At 44.1% G+C, this 12,757-nt stretch overlaps 1 protein-coding gene across 1 annotated transcript in view; it reads right to left on the reverse strand.

The window, feature by feature from the left end:
* The window catches only part of SBSPON (somatomedin B and thrombospondin type 1 domain containing), a 23,487-nt gene extending 13,888 nt beyond the window's left edge, over positions 1-9,599 (reverse strand). Inside the window, exon 1 of the mRNA XM_003800036.2 lies at positions 9,204-9,599. Within this exon, the coding sequence (XP_003800084.1) occupies positions 9,204-9,417 (214 nt within the window). The 5' untranslated portion in view covers positions 9,418-9,599. The remainder of the gene's footprint in view (positions 1-9,203) is intronic.
* Between the last annotated feature and the right edge of the window lie 3,158 nt (positions 9,600-12,757).

The following is a 12,757-nucleotide window of genomic DNA, read 5'->3' on the forward strand; positions in this document are numbered from 1 at the left end:
GTACTCAAGGTCATTCAGGAAGGGGCAGAGTCAGTACAAGAATTTGGCATGGAGTCTCATTCTTTCTATCCTACTAAGCTGCTCCTGCACACCTGTGCTCAGCTCCGAGCTCAGAGTGCCAGGCTGCTCCCTGGAGTCCAGCAGCATGTCTTAGGATTCACCTGATGGACAAGTCAACCCAGTCCTTGATTCTGAAGTCCACTCACCCAATCTGATGATGAATTAAAAAATGCAATTTCCTCAGCCTGACTGCAAAATAAAAATGGTTTCACATTTGACTTTCCTATTGAAAGTTCTAATGAGTCTTTTAAAAGGACTGTAATCAGTTTTTAAATTAAATTATTCCAGGACTTGAAATTAAATATAAGAAAGAACAAGAAGACAAAAGATGTGTCTCTGAACTACACACCAAACTTTTTTCTCCACAAAGTATAACCCACTTTCCTTATCACCCTTGTACTTGGAAGTTCACAGTGTTTTGTACAAGAAAGCACTCAGATTTCTTTGAAAGCTTGATTTGGACTTCTGACAGTTTGTACTTGAAAACTCATTGTGCCTCTCAGCACACTCTAGTTCATGCTCAGGATTCTTAAGGACGTGTTATTTGGTGCCACATAGCCAGCTCTGACATGAAAAGGACCACACACAACATAAACATGACAGTAATTCAAAATTTTTCATACTGCTCGAGAATATGCTTCCATTTGTCATCTAAAAATCCATAGGTATCCCATGGCAGCTACCTAAGGAAGCAGGAATGAACCACATCAGAGTTCATTCCTAACATCCGCCATGTATACATCTTTTGGAAAATCAATAACAGGTCACTACCTGCTCTCCTCATTTCTTGTTGACCCCTCCCTTTTTATTTTTTTGATTTCATGGGAACCAGAAGGCATTAAAGAGATTCCCTAGGCCATGAGCTATTTGAGAAGAACTGCTTTCACCCTTAATTCTTTATTTTTATTTATTGTTTGAAATAGTCTCACTATGTCACCCTCAGTAGAGTGCCATGGTGTCACAGCTCACAGCAACCTCAAACTTTTGGGATCAAGTGATTCTCTTGTCTCAGCCTTGAAGACTGTAGTGCCTGAACTCAGTAACGGAGACTATAGGTGCCCACCACAACACCCAGCTATTGTTAGAAATGGGGTCTTGCTCTGGCTCAGGCTGGTCTCAAACCTGTGAGCTCACGCAGTCCACCTGCCTCGGACTCCCAGAGTGCTAGGATTATAGGCATGAGTCACTGCGCCAGCCCTAATCCGTGATTTTAAAAGCCCCATACAGAGAATCAATCAGAAAGTTCTGGGGTTTAGGACAATATCTGATGGCTTCATTGAGAGACAAAATTAAAACCCTCACATAGAACTATATGAATAAAAAGGTATTACACAAAATATTTTGCATTGGAAGATTAATCTAGGGGAATTTATTCCTATTCTGCACCAAAGATTCTATTCTTGACTAGCTTGTGAACTTTTGATTATCTGCATCACAAGCGATCATAAATTGTAAGAGCTCTTTGGTCGTGGAGGTTAAGAGAAGTACAGAACTTCTAACAGATTTATTACCACAAGTTGTATATTACAGCTACATGACACAAATTTCCTTTTGAACTATTCTGAAATATTCTTGTCCTCTTTCCTGCTGAAGCTCATCTAATTCACATTTATATACAGCAAATAACATAAAACAACATAAAAATGTTGTTTCTTAAAATCTAACGTTTTCAATCTCCACATGTAGTTTCACCAGCTGTTAACAGAGCCAATGATGGACTGTGGTATCTAGGGAGCCGCATGATTACCTTTGATTCCAGGTTTGTCACATCTTCTCGAATGCTTAATAGTTAGGATGTGGTGGCACCATCCACTTCTTTTAGGGAAAGGAAGCCTAGATTGAATGTGTGCCAGTGACCTCAGCAAGCTCACTTTTTTCTTTTCTTCTTTATTAAACTTAACCTAATAGTTAGGTAAAATTTCCCCAGAAGTAGCCCATGACACATGGATTTGATGAGCAATTTATTTGGGAGATAATCCCAAGAAGTACCATAAGGGAGCAGAGACAGAGAAACAGACCTAACTGGTATGCCTGTAACCCCAGTCACTCCAGAGGGTGAGTTTGGAAGATTGCTTGAAGCCAGGAGTTTAAGGCCAGGCTGAAACAGAGCAAGACCCCTGTATCTAAAAAAAGAACATATTTTGGGCAGCTCCTGTGGTTCAGAGTAGGGTGCCGGCCCCATATACCTGGGATGGGGGGTTCAAGCGTGGCCCCGGCCAAAACTGTAAAAAAAAATAAAAATAAAAAATTAACATATTTTAAAATTTTTTAGAAAAAGATGCAGACATAGACGAGAACAGAGACATAAAATAGACTAAGCTCTTGCTGTGGGCCTAGTGGACACTGCCAGCTTTCAGCTCACTGGAGAGCAAAACAATGCAATATAGACCCAGAGTGCAAGTTGGGTCCCCCCTGGTTTATTGGTCCCCTCTTTTTCAAGAGCTTTATGGGTATCAACTCTGTTTCCAGCACAGCTAGAGGAGAATGGCCGAGAACAAAACATTTATACATTTTCATAACAAATCTGCACACAAAGGTAGGATTCCTTTCCGCATGTCCTAATAGGGGCACCCAGTCAAATCCAAGTGCAATTACATTCACAGATGCGTCACTCTTTTTTTATTTTTAATAAATGACGTAAACTCCTTTATTTCATTTATATTTCATTTGACATCCAAACTGCCTACTGTGACCTGAAAGGTCCTATGTGACCTGGCCTATGCCTGACCCTGGGCTCTCACCTGAAGTTCTCCTCCCCCCACCCTAAGCTCCAGGGTGCCCACAGGGCCTCTACCTCTACACACCAAGCTCTTTCCCACCCTTGAAACTTGCTCTGCTGAGGATGTTCTCCCCAGGCTGGGCATGGCTGTGTCCCACTCACCCTCTAGGTCCCAGGTGAACTGTTTTCTCTTCAGGGAGTCCTTTTCTGGCCAGCTTTTCTAAGCAGTTTCCCACCCCCTCTACACACATATACACCTACACACACACAATTGTTCACACACACACCTTATTCAGAGGTTGGTGTTCAGTCCTTGTAGCTTCTCCACTATTTACGATTACATATTTGTTTTGTTTATTGTTGCTGCCCTCAAGGATCATTATAGCTTTTTAAAAATTATTTTTATTTAATCATAACTTTGTACACTGATGCATTTATGGGTTTCAGGGTACTGCTTCCATATACAATGTGAAATGCTTACATTGAATTAAGTAACACACCCAGATCATGATAGTTTTTCATTGCGTGCCTAGCACTTGGGATGCAATGCTCTTAGGTACTCTGCAAATATTTGTTGAACGAACAAATGAGATGGCATTGGGCAAGTTCCTCCTCCTCCCTACATTGAAACTGATTTTGGTCTGCTCATATCATCTGTAGAAGCCAAAGCACTGATGGAGGCTCCAAACACAGAGGGTCAAGAGCAAATCAGAAACTCCCACAGCCAAAACCATGGGATCCTAACCTTGGCTCAGAGTTTCTGGGCAATTCTGGCTACAGTGGCCCCAGAGAAGGTCCATTGGAAGGAGCATCATTTTCTGTGCCTTAATGTGAGGTAGTTCCCATCTTCTCCTGGCAGGCACAGGTCCTCGGAATCCTTTCTAATGCATTTGTATCTCCTGCCAGTACCATATCTTGAAGCAACAAGCCTCTTAATCTTATTATCTGTGGTGTGAAGTGGCATTTCCTTTTATTTGATCCAAATTTCTCTCACTCAAGAATTTCAGAAGATAGGGGGAAAATATATCTGTGCTTATCTTTTCTGTGTCACTCGTGGTCTTGCTGTTTTGGAAGGTCCCCTTTCCTCCCAGCCAGACTTTCCAGATTCACGTCTCCAGCTTTTGGAGCCATCTGTCTGGATACTTCGCATCTCACACTCGCCCCTGGACTTTCTGCAGACTCCTTCACAGCTTACTGAGTCGTGCCAGCCAGAACAGGACACCCTATTCTCAGGCTTTAGGTACCAAAGGGTCATTTAAAAAATGTTTTCCAAATGCTTTCCTTGGTGATGTCCACACCCAGTGCACACGCATACATGCACACACAGCCACGCAGAGCAGCAAGTTGAGCTGATAGCCAGAGCTATTCACTTTATAAATACAGTTTGGATTACTTCTTCTTCAGCGTCAGGCCTCATTCTTGTTTTCATGTAGCAATGTCTCCTTGGTTAATCACAGAGACTCTAGCACTCTCCTTTGTAATCTAGCCCTGACTGCTTGGCTTTTTGCCACCTAAAAGTTTAAGGCCACCCACAAGCAAGTGCTTTCTCCCTCACATTGCTAAATTCAACCTCATCATTCCTCTGGAAATGTTCTTCTTACACCTGACCCACAGCAGTATCCATCTATGCATAGCTGTTGTTTCTTGACATTCTATGGAAGAAAAATAAACCCCCCAACACACACACACACACACACACACACGTATCTCAGGGTGACACGATTTTAAGTATATGTCCTCTCTCTCTTTTTCTCTCTCTCTCTCTCCATTTGTACATCCTTTTCTGCGGAACCATTTCAAAGGTTCCCTGAAAGTCAAAAGTGACGATGTTGCCCAATCGCCTATCTACCTCCTCAGAAAGTTCAAATGAAATGATAGAGTAATTTTTTTTTCTCTTGCAGAAACCATGTTACCTCGCCCCAGTTTTTTTTTTTTTTTCCTTTCAAGATGTTATCTGGACTAGTTCCTAAAATGTTAGCAAGACAAAGAAATAAATAGAATTTTACACATCATGTAAACCCAGAAAAAAAGATAATGAATGAAAAAGATAATGATGCTTTTTTTCTGGATAACAAGTTTCCAGGGGAGTTGTTTTCTGCTTGTGTGTTTCTGTTCCAAATTTTCTGCAACAAATGTATACTTTGTAGATAAGGAAGGAAATTTTTTCAAATGGAAAGTGGACACACCCCAGAAGGCAGTGACCTCTGTAGCCAGCGATAACATCTTCTAGGTGGAATGACTGATCGTATTCTTTTGACAAACATTATTAAATGGTAACGTGCTAGCCTTTATGGGGTTACAAAGGGAACAGGGCCCACCTGCCCTTGAGGAGCCCAGAAGCATAGAAGGCTTCCTCAGTGTTTATTTGGGACCTACCATGCAAAGTACACAGCCTCTCATAAACCCTCATTTTTCAGAGGCAAAAAAAGCATCTTGTTTACAAGTGTGGACTCTGAATCCAGATTACTCGGGTTCAAGTCTCAATCCATCACTTACTAGTTGTGTGACTTTGAACAAGTTACCTAATCTCACTGTGCCGCTTACCTCGTCTGTAAAATGAGACCAAAATGAGGGTTAACTTAAGTGGGCCGGGAGATCCATGGAAGTTAATAGCTATGAAGTGCTTGGGACAGTGCCTGGCAGGGAATAAGTGCTGGGTAAGCGTTAACAACTTCACCCTCCTTCACCGCCCACTGAGAGTTGCAGCCAAATTCTGCTAAGTCAAGTCATTTGGAATACTGGCTCCAGGCCCTGCTCATTTTTTCTGCAAAGGCAAAGGCAGGGAAGCCATCTGATGCCCTCTGAGACTGTTGTGGCTCCTGTAAGGCCTTGAATTTCTAATTTTTTTTGTTTTTGTTTTTGAGACAGAGTCTCACTCTGTCACCCTGGATTCACTGTTATGGGGTCATCATAGCTCACAGCAGCCTTAAACTCCTGGGCTCAAGCGATCCTCTTGCCTCAGCTTCCTAAGTAGCTGGGACTGCAGGTGCCCACCACAACACCTGGCTAGTTTTTCTTTTTTTTTAGTAGAGATAGGGTCTCCATCTTGCTCGCACTGGTCTCAAACTTCTGAGCTCACGCAATCCACCTGCCTTGGCCTCCCAAAGTGCTAGGATTACAGGCATGAGCCACTGCATCCGGCCAATTTTCTAAATCTTCATAGACAGTAACATCTTCTTTGGGGTAAGTTTTGGAGCCCATAGTTTCAAGCATGGTGATTTTTTTCTCTCCAGATACAATGTCATCAGTTTTAATTAGTTTCCTAGACTCCCCATAAATCTAGGGGATGACACAGGCCTCCATAGGCTACTCAATATTTCTCCTGCTCCACTTGGGTTTTTACCCTTTCCTTAAATTGCTCATCTCTGATTCAATGTAACCTACTATTTGCATTAGAATGCAAACTCTAGGAATCCCAGGTGGTAAATTAGAGCTTGGGATGATAATCAAGGTTCCCAAGAAGTTCTTCCAGGTAGCTTGGATCCATCCCTCCCCCCCCCCCACTCTATTTTTTCCCAATACTGGCCAGTCAGAGCCAGTGGAGAATTTTTTATCCTTTTCTTCCTGGAGGTGGGGAGTGAACTGTGACACATCATTGGTGTTGAAATCCATGCAATCATCATAAGGAGATTTTCTAAGATAATTCATTTTAGGACAAATTTCTTTGGTAGTCTAATAATTCTACAGATGAAATAACATTTTTATTTTTACATGACTAAAAAACAAAAACAAACTTTCTGCTTAGAAAAAGCAATGCCATCTCATCTTTAAGCCATGCCCCAAACCAAACTCATTTATCAAGATGAAACGATCAGAAGGAACAGAAGTAAAGCCTGCTTAGTCATACTGACTCAGTTGCACTTTTCATGCACTTTGGTGTGGTTTTATCACTGTGCTTTTATAATTGGACGCTGGCTTTAGGCCCACGAAGTTGACATACACACATCCTCCAACTTCAGAAAGCCAGTAGTCGGCAAGGTAAAGTCTGAATGCAGTGTTCCACCTTTAGGGGAAAATTGAGGCATTCAGGTTACTTCTAGGAAAAAATTCACAAATAAAAGCAAGTATTTGGAGGGTAGACTCTGTGAAAAAGGCTGCATTCTGGGTGTTTCCCCTGACCAGCTCCTAGTAGCCCAGTCAGTTCTGAGTTTGGCAGGTGGCCCCATGAGTGTCAGGGGGCATGGCTGGGGCGCTCATCCAGGGCTGAGCAGGCTGGTCCCTTTGCTGTCATCCTCAGCCCTGACTGATGAGCAAGCTCGGCCTTACCAGCAGCCAAATGCCAATTGTTCCTATTCTCTTCTTCCCTTCACAAGAAACTCCAGGCACGAGAATTTACCAAGAAGGAGCACTGCGATCCCACGCCTGCTTCCATCTAGGCCTGCAAAGTCTCTGTTGATTCTGGGGAAGGGCATATGCTCCTTTTAAAATTCTATTCATGATTTCTTCGTGACTTGGGAAGGCCATTGCTTCTCTTCTGGGCTTGCTCTCCACATCTCCACTATTCCCACCTCCCAGACTGAAAAGAAGGGCTTTCTTTTTGACCAAATAAAGATTTCGAGGGTTTGGCAACCCCTTGTTAGCACTGTTAGACCTCACTAGAAAGAAAGTTATTCTCACAACATGCTCTGTCTTTGCTCACCCCTCTTATGTGCCTGCCTCTCCAGACCTGGCCCCTGTACCATCTGAACTGTTCACCATTTTAGCCTCAGGGCCTGGCACAGGGCCTGGCATGAGCAGGCTGACGTCCACAGTGACTGCTGGACCTCACGTCAGGCCTCCCGCTGAGAGCCCACCTCTCCCTCCTCCTAGAAGTCCTATTCCTCATTCCCCAGGTCCAGGCAAGCCTGTTCCTTCCTCTGGAAAGTCTTCTTTGAATCTCTGGGGTCTCTGAAGTGTGATCCATGCTGGAGCTCCTGTTGTGGTATGAAGCAGGTTACACACAGTGTTTCCCGTGCTGCCAGCTAAACTAGGAACTCCGAGAGACCAGAGACTGCATCTGACTATCCCTGTGCTTGCCACAGAGCTGGGCACATTATCTGGGTCACGTGAAACCTGTGATTTCCTGTAATATGAAAGCAAGGCCCTCATGGGAGGGCAATTCTGCCACAGTGAGAGAAGCTTTGCCTGAGTTCTCCTGGTTAATGAAGCCACCAGTTTAGGAGGCTGTGCAGAGGGGCTGGGGACGTCCGGTTCCAGGACACTGCCTTTCCTGAAGAGCTGACTGTTCCATCTTACCTTAGTACTAAAATATCCAGGCCATGGAACAGAAAAAGGAAAGAAGCTTATCAAAAAGTATATCAATATTCATAGGAAAATCCTTAGCTATTAACCAGGGTCAAAAAATCTCTAACACTTTTCAACTGTGTTCTTTCAGCATCTGGCCCATGTTACTGGCCCACAGTGGGCTTGGGGCCTGTTTCATCAGTGAAGAGACAGGCTGGGTGCTTCTCCCATGAGTTTTAGGTGCCCCAGGGAATGACTTTGCCCTGAAGATGCTGAGGATTCTGTGTGCCCGATCCGTCAGTGCCAACCCTAGCATATGTGTGACTTTGGGGGCAGGTGGGACTAACAGGGAGCAGGGCCCCTTGATTTCCAGAGCTGGCTTCTCTCAGGCATGCCTTGTTCTTCAGGACTATACTCACCGTTTCTTTCTTTATCCTTTAATTCAATTAAAACAACATTTATTAGCCCTTTACAAGGGCAGGAAACTATGAGATGTGGTGGGAAATTTAAAAGTGAAAAAGACTGATACTAAAGAAAAATGAGCAAGATTAAAACATAATTTTGAGATAAAAATTCTTATGCTTTACAGATAAAACTGAATTCCAAGAATATATAGCACACCTCATATAAAGAAGGGGCTGTACTATTTGTTGGGGTCCAGAGGTCCTCCAAGAACTTGCTCTCCAGAACACAGTGCCCTCCCAGAGCAAACCCTTGGCACACACTTGCCCTCTTCACCCCTCACCAGACCCCCAAATGCCTGAGGGTTAACAGAAAGAAAGTTGTGGGCTGGGCCACTGGCCCCGGGACCTCTCCGTGTCATCTCTGCAGACCGGAGCTGGCCCCACCCAACCAGAGTTCCTGAGTTGAAGAATTCATCCACAGGGTTAGCTCCACATCCCTCCAGGAGGACAGAAGCCTCCAGCCCCTCCAGGTTCTCAATGGAGGGGGCTGGGAGACCTCCTGATGGTAGCGGTTGGGAAACCCCTGAATGCAAAGTTTAGGGGTCGGCTGGGTCGAGGAGACAGGAAGACCCTGTGATGAATGGAGCTGGGTGTACCTGGATGGCGGTGCCTGGGATGGGCGGGGATACAGGGGCTAGACAAGCCTGGATGGAAGGAGCTGGGGGACGCCTGGCTCTGGGGCTGTGGTCCTTGGCACAGCGCACGGCCTCTGCCCCACCCTCAGCCTGGCCACCCACCTGGGCACGCCCTGTCGTAGTCGAAGCAGCAGTCCCCGGTGAGGCGACAGGCTTGGTCACAGAAGCACGTGCCGTAGACCCTGTCCAGCCTCCAGCCGCGGGCAAAGCAGGAAGGGTCCCGGCCCGGACAGCAGCGCCCGGCCTCGGAGCAGCCGGCCAGGGCCCCGGGCCACAGGCGCGCCAGGGCACACAGCGCCATCCATAGAGCTCTCATGGCCAGCGCTCCGATGGCGCTCGCGAAGCGACAGATCCCCGGGGCAAGTGTTCTTCTCGGAGATCCGCGGCCCCCGGAGCTGCCCGAGCGGCCGGCGAGGCGCAGCCCGGCCCGGCCCCCGCCCTCTCGCGGCCCCTCCCCGGCCCTGGCGGTGCGCCCGACGGCCGGGGCGCGCGGCGGGGCCGCCCCGGCCCAGGTGGGGACCGCCGCCCCGCCCCGCGCGCCCCCGCCCCAGCCTGGGGACCTCGGGCGCCGAGCGGGAGCGGAAAAGCAGGTGTTCCGGGCGACGGTGGGAAGAGCCTGGAGCCAGGACCGGGCGGCCACATTCCCTGGCTCCTTGAGGTGCTTCCTAACCTCTGGGGACATGTTGGCCAGCCGGCCTTTTCCCTCTAAAGTTATGGGACCACGAGCGCTCTCTGTGCTTCTAACTAACGGGTGTCAACAGCACCTTGCAGGCGGGCCACCGTGCCTTCCAGTCGGTAAACTCCGTTCTGTATTTTTTCTAGCCGCCAACCCTCTGAGTCCCCGCGGGCCACCAAGAAGTGGGCAGATAAGACCAAAGTAACACCCTTCTCTCCTCGCATATTTATAATGTTTTTTTTTTCCATTATAAAAATGCCGCTTGTTCCACTTTAGAGGCAATTAATGAATATCAAGGAAAGAATAAATAAGATATAAACTGTGCTCTGCCGATTTCTGGAAAGAAGCCCTGCTTATTGGTATTTTAGAAATAAACTCCATTTTAGTAAGTACGTGCCTAACTTTTTAAATACCCCTCCCCCCATGTGTTACATTTTGTACATCACTTTTTTTTTCTTGTTCACCAATACTTATCCTGGAAGTTTCATTTTATTGTGTGTTCTTAAATCAGTTAATGTATTTTTTTGTTGAGAAACCAGGAAAATAACGTTGTTCGCATGTGTGAACCTAAGACATCAAATTAATTTCAGAGACTGTTTCTTTTTTGCTGAACAAGGACTTCTCACAGAAGAATTTTCTTTCTTCTTCAGAGAGAAAAGTAAAAATAAAAATCTTTACTACAAAAATAATAAAACAATATAGTAATCAAGCATTAAAAACACACTATAAAATGAAAGAATTGTACCTTATAAACTCTAACCACAGATAAAAAGTTTGATACGTGTAGAATGTAATCTTATTTTATTGTCCAAGGAAAAAACCCTCTAAACTCGGAAAAATTCTTTCTTTGTAGGCTTATACAAATACATTCTTAGCACTGGAGATTTATTTTGTTTTCCTCTTTAGGTCTGTTTTACTTTTGCAGTTTAAATAAATAATGCATACTTCTTTTTTTAATATTTTTAGTTCTTGGTATCTGGAATTAAATAACTTTGCCAGAAAATTATACCCTCTGCCTTTTCTCATGTTATGGGTTTTATGAGCAATTTTGTACTCATTTGTGTAATTTATCCCCCACACCTTCTCTGAGGCTATCTGCTTTATAGAATGTCTTTAGGCAGATATTTTATCCTGTAATGCCACAAGAATCTGGAATCGTTCCAGAAAGATATAAAGGAAAATGATCTACTGACAAGCTCATTTTCAGGTCTCAAACATGAAATGCAGTGACAGCAGAGAGAAGATGAGGGCTAGTTTAAGAGAATTAAAAGTATAACGCCTGTTCAAATACCACTGTTGTACCCACCCTTTTCTTAAAGCCAGACAAAATTCAAACCAAAAATTGAAAACATGAAGTTAGGGGGTATGCTCAGGAGATTTGATCTTTGGAATTAGAACTGGGGTCCAGTTCTGATTCTATAATCTCTGACCCTCATCTCAAACATAGACCATTAAACCTTTTCAGACTGCAGTAGGATACGTACAGAAACAAGTGTAAATTGGGTCTGAAGTGGGAGCAGAGTATCTATTCATGTCCAATCCACTCCTCTCTATAATAGAAGCCTAAATCCAAGTAGAAGACAAGAGCAGTTTTAATAGTGTGTAAAATAGGGGAAACCACAAAGTTAAAAAAAAAAAAAAACAGAGGAAGAAAACCACAAATAAATGATTGCTACTTTAATGGGAAACATAAAAAGGCGCTTGTGTCTGGTAAGTAACATTAAAAGAAACTCACAATCTCAAGTTAAAGCTTGTACTCTCTTAAAAACATCAAGATAAACCTCTTCCAGCAGGCCCTAGCAAAGGAAGCAGTTTCTGCAGGAACGGGCAAAGTCAGGGGACCCTGACATTTCAAAAAAATGGAGTTCACATCCTTCCTGGAAACGGGATGCAGTCGAATATAACAATCAGTCGCTTTGTTTTCCATGCCTTGTATATGTTTGGAGAACAGAAATCATCCTAGTGACCATGTGGATGAATATAGGAAGTAATCAAATGTACCCTAAAAGACACTCTTTCTTCTGAAGTGTTGTCTTTGGAAGCTGTCCAAGATCGGTAAAATTGCAGAGTGAAATGGAGGCCTACCTGTTCATCAGATTTCAGAGCACAGTAAATTTAAAGGACGTCCACATACATGATCTCATTCTATCCTGCATAACTATAAGGAAAATATTAGCATGCTCATTTTGCAGGTGACAGTGAGATTAGACATGTAGCTAATTTGTCACAAAACAGAATTAAAACTGAAATTATTCTTTCCAAAACCCTACGAGGTTCTTCCCATTACTTAAAGCTTGTGATGGGGCTGGAGGAAGGTGGTAATGGAAAGTAAAGACAAGTAAGATTAAGAACTAAATTCTATAACTAGTGTGTATGGGACTCAAGATACAAATAATTTCTAAAAAGGTTTGATACACTTACAATGTAAGTTTTACATTTTTATCCATGTAAGATGGATAAGAAGGTTATTAAAGGCATCCAGGATGCTGTGAGGCCTGTAGAGGGAATCTTTTAAGATTGACGAGCAACAGTACTTCCGTGGTTTGGAGGCATTTGTCAGAGGCAGGATACTGCATGGATATCTGTAGTACGTTTTGTATCAGACACCTTCGATCATAAGTTGCCCTACTGCTTTATCTACTACTAAGACAGAAAAAAGCCACTGCCAATTAAACTATGATGCATACTTACACACAGATTTTAGGACAGATTTCAGTGTCAGAGATGTCTACATTTGGAAACATGCATCCTAGAATCCATGAACAATGGAAAGATAACACTTTCATCCCTTTACACTTTATAATACACCTTTTGGATAATCCTATGAGGTCAATGTTATTAACCTGCCTGTTTGGTTGAAAGGGAGGTTCAGAGGAGCTACATGACCTGCACAGTGTCCCCCAGTCCTCTCTGCAGAGCTAGTGTGTTCATTCAGTTGGGGTCATTCTCCTCCTGAGGGTGAGATGCCACTTCGGACTGA

Source organism: Otolemur garnettii, unplaced genomic scaffold (assembly GCF_000181295.1).
Source record: "Otolemur garnettii isolate 467f Iridium unplaced genomic scaffold, OtoGar3 scaffold00163, whole genome shotgun sequence".
Classification (NCBI taxonomy): domain Eukaryota; kingdom Metazoa; phylum Chordata; class Mammalia; order Primates; family Galagidae; genus Otolemur; species Otolemur garnettii.